Source organism: Dendropsophus ebraccatus, chromosome 9 (assembly GCF_027789765.1).
Source record: "Dendropsophus ebraccatus isolate aDenEbr1 chromosome 9, aDenEbr1.pat, whole genome shotgun sequence".
NCBI lineage: Eukaryota > Metazoa > Chordata > Amphibia > Anura > Hylidae > Dendropsophus > Dendropsophus ebraccatus.
In genome coordinates, this window is record NC_091462.1 from 5,550,697 (window position 1) to 5,563,464 (window position 12,768).

A 12,768-nucleotide genomic window follows, 5' to 3' on the forward strand; every position below is an offset into this window, starting at 1 on the left:
TCTTAAAGGGGAGCTCCACCATGGAGACTCTTAAAGGGGAGCTCCACCATGGAGACTCTTAAAGGTGAGCTCCACCATGGAGACATCTTTACAGAGATTTTTTGCGTTGTTAATACAGCTGAATGAGTATAACAGACTCTGCAGCTCTCTGATATTCTCCTTTACCAATAGACCCGATATCTGATCCTTTCACAGCTGAGGGTTTGCTGCACATGCAGTGGGTCTATAACTATGATGGCGCTGTATTTAGGAGAATATTTGGGGCACTAAGAAAGCTTCTCTTCATATACTGAACATCGCCATGGTATATGCTGCTACACCTGGCGGACTCCCATACAGTGGGTCACTTTATCATGTACGATACAGAATCTATTATTATGCATTGTCCCTTATGGCTGCTGTATGGTTATACAGTGTATACATCCGAAATCTCACTGTAACAGCTTGGTCTCACCCTGGATTGTTACTGCACATGCCCAATACATATACAGTGGTACCTTGGTTTAAGAGTAACTTGGTTTAAGAGCGTTTTGGTTTAAGAGCTCACAGTTTTTCAAAATTGTGACTTGGTTTAAGAGCATTGCTTTGGTTTAAGAGCTCCCTGTACTGGGTGGTAGGGCGAGTGGAAGAGGGCCATGGTCTGTATAGCGGGGTCTACATCACTGTACTCTGACCCAAGAAGTCTCCCTCACCTTCCAAATCATAGCAGATCCACTTCAGGCTGGGGCTTGCATCAGGGGACAGGACTGTGGAGGTAATCTCTCCATAGCTGTAACCCCTCTCTCCCCGGACAGAGAGCGCTGCATGTATGTGCCCACATCTGCCCTGCTCATTCCTTCATGCTCCCTGCAGTCTGTCAGCCCTGGAGTTTCCCATCCTCTCCATTACTGTACAGTAACTTATAATATCACATATTCTGCTATTTCTGAATGTTTTTTTCATTTGTTTTACATGTTGTTCAGAATAATCATTATTTTTGGGCTGTGGAACCAATTGTCTGCATTTCTATGATTTGTTATGGAAAAATTTGCTTTGGTTTAAGAGTGGATTTGGATTACAAACACGGCCCTGGAACGAATTATGCTCGTAATCCAAGGCACCACTGTATATATATATATATATATATATATATATCTACTGTATATATATATATATATATATATATATATATATATATATATGTATCTCAGTGCTGCGGGATGGGCTCTTACCATTCACTCCTGTCAGCATCGCAGTTGCAGTAATGTCTCATGTCTATGCAGCTTTCCTCCAGGCCACAGGTGCATTGCCCGGGTAGGGACCCTCCCCAATATGAGTGCTTCTCATTGCCTCTGCCGATCCACCAGGTGAAGGGGGCTCCATCTGCAAACACCCAAACACAGACACGTTACCGGACTGGAGGTTACAGGGGTCACACACTGAAATCCGACATCATCAAGGTGATACACGAAACATCTCAGCAACAATACCATAGCGGCCTCCTCTTATCACCATACAGCGGTATAGTAATACCGCAGACCGCGCAGACAAATAACAGCTTATCCCTATGTACAAGGTGGTGACATCGGACGGTAACAATAGTGCCTAGTTTTTTGCTATGTGGATTCCTATGTCAACTATTAACTGGATGGAGATTTAAGGGGTACTCCAGAGGGAAAAAGCGGTTTCTTTAAAATCAACTGGTGTCAGAAAGATTTGCAATTTACTTTTAATTAAAATTTTCCAGTCTTCCAGTACTTATCAGCTGCTGTATGTCCTGCAGGAAGTGGTGTATTCTCTCCAGTCTGACACACTGCTCTCTGCTGCCACCTCTGTCCATGTCAGGAACTGTCCAGAGCAGGAGAGGTTTTCTATGGGGATTTGCTGCTGCTCTGGACAGTTCCTGACATGGACAGAGGTGGCAGCAGAGAGCACTGTGTCACACTGAAGAGAATACACCACTTCCTGCAGGACATACAGCAGATGATAAGTACTGGGAGACTGGAGATTATTAAATTGAAGAAAATTACAAATCTTTATAACTTTCTCACACCAGTTGATTTAGAAGAAAAAAATTGCTGAAGTTTCCTTTTAAACACACAAAAAAAAAAATCAACTAAAGCGTCAAAAACAATAAATGCAATAAAAACTCTTAAACCAGCAATGTGATATACAATGAAAGCATAAAAGAAACTTTTAATGCTACAATGATTCAACCTTCTTTCCTGGAATCGTTGTGTGAGATCAGATGTGTTGGCAGTGTATATAGCAGCAGCCTGTGACAATGTATAATTACATGAACACTCTGTCAGGGAGATAACACTGATGAGGCTCTGTCAACAAAGAGAAACCTGAAGAGTCCGGAGATATCGGTGGAGCCTGACGGCAACGTGAAGGGTAATCAGTAATGACGGCTGATGGATCTCCCAACCAATACAGATAACAAATATGCTGATTGTTTTCAAGACATTGTGTAACTAAAGAGGCTAATTTACATATTCACCGGAGTAATGCGGAACATTAGTCACATATTATAAATGAGCAAACGTCACCTTGTTATTCCTCAGATTAATTACTGGCAAACAATTCATTTCACCATTATCAGAAACTGTTCATCATCTCTAGTTGGGTGATATTATATAGAGAGCAAACTCCTATAAAGAACAAAAAGTAACGAATAACTTCTATAACAGGGATTATGGATTTATATATAACTACTATAATACTGCTCCTATATACAGGGATATAACTACTATAATACTGCTCCTATATACTGGAATATAACTACTATAATACTGCTCCTATATACAGGAATATACTACTATAATACTGCTCCTATATACAGGAATATACTACTATAATACTGCTCCTATATACAGGGATATAACTACTATAATACTGCCCCCTATATACAGGAATATAACTACTATAATACTGCTCCTATATACAGGAATATAACTACTATAATACTGCTCCTATATACAGGAATATAACTACTATAATACTGCCCCCTATATACAGGAATATAACTACTATAATACTGCTCCTATATACAGGAATATAACTACTATAATACTGCTCCTATATACAGGAATATAACTACTATAATACTGCTCCTATATACAGGAATATAACTACTATAATACTGCTCCAATATACAGGGATATAACTACTATAATACTGCCCCCTATATACAGGGATATAACTACTATAATACTGCTCCCTATATACAGGGATATAACTACTATAATATTGCTCCTATATACTGGAATATAACTACTATAATACTGCTCCTATATACAAGAATATAACTACTATAATACTGCCCCCTATATACAAGAATATAACTACTATAATACTGCCCCTATATACAGGAATATAACTACTATAATACTGCTCCTATATACAGGAATATAACTACTATAATACTGCCCCTATATACAGGAACATAACTACTATAATACTGCTCCTATATACAGGAATATAACTACTATAATACTGCTCCTATATATAGGAATATACTACTATAATATTGCTCCTATATACAGGAATATAACTACTATAATACTGCAAGAGCTTGAAAAAAGACCGCTGCTGCGGTCAGAAACGTCGCTTTCTTTGCTTGTTTTTTGGGATGTGAATAAACTTTTCCACGGATTTTCACTACCTGCTGGAGTGCCGCTGCCTTTTTGGATTTATAGATAGACAGACAGACAGACAGATAGGTTCCTTCTCTCCGTCCGCTCCGGACTCCGGTTGGAGGTTACAGATATTGGTGGAGTTTATAGCTGCTGATAAATAACAACTACAAGATTAAGAAATGCTCAGTCAATAATCAGGACACCTCTGTCCGCCAGCAGAATGTCAATCCCGTATTAGATGTTCCAGGCTGATGGCCATCGATACGGTATAAGCCACCGGGAAGCCAAAGGCTGAATGGCGTCAGGATTAAATAAGGAATACATTGTGTCCTCCATTATACGGGTCACTTAGGGGTCACTCTGCTGCAGCTCCCTCCACTTCTCCTGATTGCTCAGAAGTTATTACAGAATCGCTGCGCGGGATGGCGGGAAGCGAACCCCAGACTCAGGACGCGGCCTCCAGACGTTCTACAAGGAGCACAATGATAAGGACTATGGCCACAACGGTGACATCTTATACACTTTATTATATCGTTTTGCAGGTTTAAAAAACACTTTGGCAGCAAATCTTTTGGGATCAGCATTTGTATACAGATTGTTGGAAAATAATGCGCAGCTGTTTATTAGGATTATTGGTGACTCTGCATGAGCCCGATACGAAAACTGATAGCTGCGAGATCCCTGGTGCAGCTGAACACTATCACAACTCCTCCTATGTTGTTAAAAGTACAAAATACTGCACTTCACCATGTGATCAGCATTACCAGGCTTCATCATGTGATCAGTGTTACCAGGCTTCATCATGTGATCAGTATTACCAGGCTTCATCGTGTGATCAGTATTACCAGGCTTCATCATGTGATCAGTGTTACCAGGCTTCATCATGTGATCAGTATTACCAGGCTTCATCGTGTGATCAGTGTTACCAGGCTTCATCATGTGATCAGTATTACCAGGCTTCATCATGTGATCAGTATTACCGGGCTTCATCATGTGATCAGTATTACCGGGCTTCACCATGTGATCAGTATTACCAGGCTTCATCATGTGATCAGTATTACCGGGCTTCACCATGTGATCAGTATTACCGGGCTTCATCATGTGATCAGTATTACCAGGCTTCATCATGTGATCAGTATTACCAGGCTTCATCATGTGATCAGCATTACCGGGCTTCATCATGTGATCAGCATTACCGGGCTTCATCATGTGATCAGTATTACCAGGCTTCATCATGTGATCAGTATTACTGGGCGTCATCATGTGATCAGTATTACCGGGCTTCATCATGTGATCAGTATTACCAGGCTTCATCATGTGATCAGCATTACCAGGCTTCATCATGTGATCAGTATTACCAGGTGTCATCATGTGATCAGTATTACCAGGCTTCATCATGTGATCAGTATTACCAGGCTTCATCATGTGATCAGTATTACCAGGCTTCATCATGTGATCAGTATTACCAGGCTTCATCATGTGATCAGTATTACCGGGCTTCATCATGTGATCAGTATTACTAGGTGTCATCATGTGATCAGTATTACCAGGCTTCATCATGTGATCAGTATTACCAGGCTTCATCATGTGATCAGTATTACCAGGCTTCATCATGTGATCAGTATTACCGGGCTTCATCATGTGATCAGTATTACCAGGTGTCATCATGTGATCAGTATTACCAGGTGTCATCATGTGATCAGTATTACCAGGCTTCATCATGTGATCAGTATTACCGGGCTTCATCATGTGATCAGCATTAGAATTTTTCCTCACTGTTGTTTGTATCAGGAAATATTTGCAGATTTGTTCATTGTTTGGACAAGGTTGCGGTGGGTGGCTGCAGTGTTGGTGGGCGGATGCGGTGTGGGGGGCACTCGGTGTTGGGGGGCACTCAGTGTTGGAGCGAGGTGAGCAGGTGCAGGTGCTCAGCACCAGAAAAGCTAAAATTCAATTTTCAAAGTCAGAGAGGAGTAATAACCTTCCTGCTGTCATCCGGGGTTATGGAGCGTCCAGCAGCCGCCTGTGATGGTGGATGGTGAGTAATAGCTGCTCTTCCTGCCCCCATAATATATGCCGAAAACTTGCTGAGTCTCCTGGCTGCTGCAGTCAGGCGACACAATGCGGCTGCCGCTACGTCTCCTCAAACTTTATAAAGCTCAATGTATTATACATCATAGACACAAAGAGACTCGGACACAACGTCCAGCAGGTCTGACACCTGCAAAGAGCCTGAAGGGAGTCAGTGACCGGACAGTGTAGGGAGTCAGTGACCGGACAGTGTAGGGAGTCAGTGACCGGACAGTATAGGGAACCAGACAGGATAGGGAGTCAGTGACCGGACAGTATAGGGAGTCAGTGACCGGACAGTATAGGGAGTCAGTGACCGGACAGTATAGGGAGTCAGTGACCGGACAGTATAGGGAGTCAGTGACCGGACAGTGTAGGGAATCAGTGACCGGACAGTGTAGGGAGTCAGTGACCGGACAGTATAGGGAGTCAGTGACCGGACAGTATAGGGAGTCAGTGACCGGACAGTATAGGGAACAGGACAGGATAGGGAGTCAGTGACCGGACAGTATAGGGAGTCAGTGACCGGACAGTATAGGGAATCAGTGACCGGACAGTATAGGGAGTCAGTGACCGGACAGTGTAGGGAGTCAGTGACCGGACAGTGTAGGGAGTCAGTGACCGGACAGTATAGGGAACCGGACAGGATAGGGAGTCAGTGACCGGACAGTATAGGGAACCGGACAGTGTAGGGAGTCAGTGACCGGACAGTATAGGGAGTCAGTGACCGGACAGTATAGGGAACCGGACAGGATAGGGAGTCAGTGACCGGACAGTATAGGGAGTCAGTGACCGGACAGTGTAGGGAGTCAGTGACCGGACAGTATAGGGAGTCAGTGACTGGACAGTATAGGGAGTCAGTGACCGGACAGTATAGGGAGTCAGTGACCGGACAGTGTAGGGAGTCAGTGACTGGACAGTATAGGGAACCCGACAGTATAGGGAAACTATGAACATCCAGTATAGGGAACCTGTGAATATCCATACAGTATGCAGAACCAGACATTACAGGGAACCTGCACAGAACCAGACATTACAGGGAACCTGCACAGAACCAGACATTACAGGGAACCTGCACAGAACCAGACATTACAGGGAACCTGCACAGAACCAGACATTACAGGGAACCTGCACAGAACCAGACATTATAGGGAACCTGCACAGAACCTGACATTACAGGGAACCTGCACAGAACCTGACATTATAGGGAATCTGCACAGAACCTGACATTACAGGGAACCTGCACAGAACCTGACATTACAGGGAACCTGCACAGAACCTGACATTACAGGGAACCTGCACAGAACCAGGCATTACAGGGAACCTGCACAGAACCTGACATTACAGGGAACCTGCACAGAACCTGACATTACAGGGAACCTGCACAGAACCTGACATTATAGGGAACCTGCACAGAACCTGACATTACAGGGAACCTGCACAGAACCTGACATTACAGGGAACCTGCACAGAACCAGGCATTATAGGGAACCTGCACAGAACCTGACATTATAGGGAACCTGCACAGAACCTGACATTACAGGGAACCTGCACAGAACCAGACATTATAGGGAACCTGCACAGAACCAGGCATTATAGGGAACCTGCACAGAACCTGACATTACAGGGAACCTGCACAGAACAAGACATTACAGGGAACCTGCACAGAACCAGACATTACAGGGAACCTGCACAGAACCAGGCATTATAGGGAACCTGCACAGAACCAGACATTATAGGGAACCTGCACAGAACCAGACATTATAGGGAACCTGCACAGAACCTGACATTACAGGGAACCTGCACAGAACCAGACATTACAGGGAACCTGCACAGAACCAGACATTATAGGGAACCTGCACAGAACCTGACATTATAGGGAACCTGCACAGAACCTGACATTACAGGGAACCTGCACAGAACCTGACATTACAGGGAACCTGCACAGAACCTGACATTACAGGGAACCTGCACAGAACCAGACATTATAGGGAACCTGCACAGAACCTGACATTACAGGGAACCTGCACAGAACCAGACATTATAGGGAACCTGCACAGAACCAGACATTATAGGGAACCTGCACAGAACCTGACATTATAGGGAACCTGCACAGAACCTGACATTATAGGGAACCTGCACAGAACCTGACATTACAGGAAACCTGCACAGAACCTGACATTACAGGGAACCTGCACAGAACCTGACATTATAGGGAACCTGCACAGAACCAGGCATTATAGGGAACCTGCACAGAACCTGACATTACAGGGAACCTGCACAGAACAAGACATTACAGGGAACCTGCACAGAACCAGACATTACAGGGAACCTGAATATCTAGATGTCTTATATTTCTTGAATGTCTTTTGGGTGATGTTGTCAGTGAAGATCTGGTAACAAGGCAATAAGCCCAATGGCAGGACAATCCTGCTGCCATGGTTCTCCAGGGGTTTCCTCCACTGAGGTTTTTCCTTTCCTGGAGGATGACTCTTTGTGGATGAAGGATTCGCTGTGTTTAGCAGTTAGCACAATACTTAGAGTTTTTGTCTGGACATTCACATCATTATAAATTTATAGAATTGAATTAAATATGCAGCGAGTACTGATAAATAACCCATTGTAGACACTAGGGATGGTCCGAACCTTCCGAGGTTCGGGTTCGTATGAACCCGAACGCTCGACAGCAGATTCCTGCTGTCTGGCTGCTCCGTGGAGCAGGCGGATCCAGCGGGAGTAACGCCTGGAAAACTGGGATACAGCCTATGGCTATGGCTGTATCCCAGTTTTCCAGGCCGTCCTCCCGCTGGATCCGCCCACTGCACAGAGCGGGCAGACAGCGTGAATCATTACCGAGGGTTCGGACCATCCCTAGTAGACACTGTCACAGCCCTGCACTGGATGCATTGGCGGCTCAGGAGTCAGCTGGAAGTTGGAGGTAAGTTATGTTGGACTCACTATAACTCATAGAGGACGTGAAACCTCGTGATGGTGACCAGGCTGGGGCTTTGGAAGTCACCAGTGTTTAGGATGTCCTGATGGTGACATGATCCAGGGGCGGCCATGGTGGCCAAGCACAGGAGTCAGGGTCTTCCGGGTCATTGGTGCTTTATAGTGCACCAGCTCTGCTGTAATAGCAGCCAGAACCTGCTGCCTCTGTATTGTTGTTTGTGCTATATACAAGTTTTAAAGGGGAACTCTGGGAAAAAAATAATTAGGAGCAACTGGTGGTGTCAGAAAATTATACAAATTTATACAGTCTTCCAGTACTTATCACCTGCTGTATGTCCTGCAGGAAGTGGTGTATTCTCTCCAGTCTGACACAGTGCTCTCTGCTGCCACCGCTGTCCATGTCAGGAACTGTCCAGAGCAGGAGAGGTTTTCTATGGGGATTTGCTGCTGCTCTGGACAGTTCCCGCATGTAAACACAAATATAATCGGTCACTGACAGAAAGCAGAGATCTGGAAATAACAAAACTCACATTGAATAAGAAACTTCCAGAACTTTTCCCCTATCCAGTGATGTGAGCCTGGACGAGTCGGTCATCTTTCCCATCAGCCACTTCTTCTTCTTCCTGGCAATATATGGAGTTCAGAGCTCCCGGCCCCGGCGCCCCCCTCATCCCACCAGGTTCCTCGGACTCATTTGGACAAAGTCCCTTTCTTCTTGTTGTGAGATTGAGGTGACTGCGATTCAATTAAGGTCACGGCTATCCGGAGGGGGAGTGTGAGCGGCGACTATAGGGTAGGAGTCAGGGAGCGCCACCAAATATACGCAGCTGATCTGACCTGAATTCTGTGACCAAGAGTAATAGAAAGGAAGAGACGGCGAGATGTTAGATGTGACTTGTGGCGAGTGCTGCTCCACTTTCTCCTTATTATTTACATTTCTCTACCCGGAAGCTGAGATCTGCTGCTCTGTATGGACCCGGGGCGGCTGTGCAGCTCAGCGCTCAGACTGGCAAACAAAGTTACTTGACATTTTATACTTCACATCTGCATAATAGGATGAGAACTGATACACATACTGTACACATATTGTACTCCAGAGCTGCATTCAGACTTCTGCTATGTTCACAAAGGCTGCAGAATTGAAGTTATAAAGGTGTTACAGTGAGTCCAGAGAGGGTGTAATAAAGCACTTCAGGTGTGATGGACTATGCAGCCAGAACGCCGATGCTGGAGGGGCTCCCAGTAATAGTGCAGGAATCAAACAATAGTCATGTGAGACAAAGATCACAGGGCACTCACCGAATCTGCAGGCTTGAGGCTTTTTTATTCAGCCATGCCCATCAGAGAGGAAGGACAGGTGGACTCACAGGCGCGTATACCCTTGGGACAGCCGTTTCACGCCCACTGGTACTTCTTCCTCCTCAGCAGGAAGAAGCGCCAGTGGGCGTGAAACAGCTGTCCTGAGGGTATACGTGCTGGCGAGTCCACCTGTCCTTCCTCTCTGATGTGCATGGCTGAATAAAAAAGCCATGGAGGGAGTCACTGACATGATGGGGTGCCCCCGGTGGTCACTAACCATACTGCACAAACCATTCATTCCTGGACTTCAAGAAATTCGAAAAGCATTCCCACTGCTAGCTCCAAGTGTGGGCTGTCATGTCTCTCCTTGACAAATTATATAGGAAGGGTTAAAAAACATCTTTTAAATCAACTGGTGTCAGAAAGTTATACAGATTTGTAACTTACTTTTATATAAAAATCTCCAGTCTTCCAGTACTTATCAGCTGCTGTATGTCCTGCAGGAAGTGGTGTATTCTCTCCAGTCTGACACAGTGCTCTCTGCTGCCACCTCTGTCCATGTCAGGAACTGTCCAGAGCAGAAGCAAATCCCCATAGAAAACCTCTCCTGCTCTGGACAGTTCCTGACATGGACAGAGGTGGCAGCAGAGAGCACTGTGTCAGACTGGAGAAAATACTCCACTTCCTGCAGGACATACAGCAGCTGATAAGTACTGGAAGACTGGAGATTTTTTAATAGTTGATTTGAAAGAATTTTTTTTGTGAACCGCCCCTTTAAAGCTTCATGAGAGAAGGTTGAGATGAAGTGTCGGCACTAGCCGGAGTGAGGGAACGCCGCCGCCGCCGCCTCCGCTTGTTCCCGTCTCATTTATCTCTTGCCGCTCTGAACTCGGAACCTTCATTTGCATAGTAAGATCCTCCAGAACATAACACAAAACTTTCCTTTGTGCTCCATAAATCCTGAGATGGATTGTTTTGTGTTCTAATCCTGGTAATAGCGATGCTGATTACACGCCGGCAGCGGGGGGCGCAGACTTCTTATCACAGAGGATAGCCGCAAAATCCCCACCAAATTTAACATTGTTACTGCGCAGCTCCAAGCCGCCACGCGGAGACACCATCAGCCGCCACGCGGAGACACCATCAGCCGCCACGCGGAGACACCATCAGCCGCCACGCGGAGACACCATCAGCCGCCACGCGGAGACACCATCAGCCGCCGCGCGGAGACACCATCAGCCGCCGCGCGGAGACACCATCAGCCGCCGTGCGGAGACACCATCAGCCGCCGCGCGGAGACACCATCAGCCGCCGCGCGGAGACACCATCAGCCGCCATGCGGGGACGCCGAATTATAGAGGAGCGCGTCCGCCATTGACAATAAAGGGGGGCGCAGCCTGCGGACTATTTGTAACAATGTAATAAAACTCCTCATATACTGAAACAACAGAATGGGCGAGGCTTATGGCAGCCAATCAGATTCCAGCTCTCATGGATACACTAATCTGATAGGTAGATATGAGTTTAGATTAAAGGGGTACTCCAGCTAAATACTTTTTCTTTCAAATGAACTTGAGACAGAAAGTTATACAGATTTGTAATTTACTTCTATTAAAAAAATCTCCTGTCTTCCAGTACTTATCAGCTGCTGTATGTCCTGCAGGAAGTGGTGTATTCTCTCCAGTCTGACACAGTGCTCTCTGCTGCCACCTCTGTCCATGTCAGGAACTGTCCAGAGCAGAAGCAAATCCCCATAGAAAACCTCTCCTGCTCTGGGCAGTTCCTGACATGGACAGAGGTGGCAGCAGAGAGCACTGTGTCAGACTTACAGACTGCAGGACATACAGCAGCTGATAAGCTGATCTATATAACTTTCTAAAACCAGTTGATTTGAAAGAAAAAGAGTATTGCCGGAGTGCCCCTTAAATCTCTACTTGATAAAGGATTGTGCTCCAGGTAGTCAGGGTTACAGTATGCTTTCTGCATTATAGCCGCCAGGCGCTGTATTTAGTCTTTGCATTGCCTCCATTTCTAGCTGTCAGGTACACAGACATGTCAGGACTGGGATTGTTGGATTTATGGCTACAATGCATCAAGGAACTCAAAAAGTATTTGTAGTCTTCAGGTGAAGTTATTATTGGTCCATTAGAAAGCGGGGGGGTCTTCATGATGTCGGGGTCTTCTGGGACCTTATATCTTTAGGATCATGGTTAGACCTGAAGGGTCCACTCTCCCACTGTTCAGCTGATTGATGGAGCTATATCGCTGCGATCTGTTGATTGTTTGCCCAGCACAGCGCCATACAGTCTGTGGTGGCTGCTCCTGGTACTGCAGCTCAGATCCATCCCTCACTGATCTGATATGAATAGCCCATCCTAAACCCAGGAGAATAGGAAAGTCTCAGAAGACCCATATAAAAAGAGAAATCTGCTGACATACAGTATGCTTCTCTCTTCTCCTCATGCAGACTGAATAAACTCCCCCAAAAGATTAAAGGGGAACGCCACATTATTATCCTAATCAGATACCAATCCCGTATCTGCTGTGTGGGGGGGCTGCGCCAAATGACAAACTCAGCTCAGCTACAACCCTATAGAGATATAGAGAGCCGCGTGTGATCCGGCCATTGCGTCTGCTTGCTGGTCTCTTACTGTATTCTGAGGTCTCATCTCCTCGCCCAGCTGGGCCTCCTGCGCCCCCAGCTACGCTCAGGTCGGGGGGCGCAGGGCTCCACGCGACTAATCCGGAGATGTCAGGACAATTTGTTGCGCTTCTATGTACAGCAGCACAGGAGCACAGGAGCACAGAAGCACAGGAGCACAGCAGC

The 12,768-nt window shown here is 45.8% G+C and overlaps 1 protein-coding gene across 1 annotated transcript in view; it reads right to left on the reverse strand.

Moving 5' to 3' along the window:
• CNTNAP5 (contactin associated protein family member 5) overlaps positions 1-12,768 on the reverse strand; it is a 334,380-nt gene that overhangs the window by 57,354 nt on the left and 264,258 nt on the right. The window contains exon 14 of the mRNA XM_069982421.1: positions 1,212-1,362. Coding sequence (XP_069838522.1) covers positions 1,212-1,362 — 151 coding nt within the window. The remainder of the gene's footprint in view (positions 1-1,211; positions 1,363-12,768) is intronic.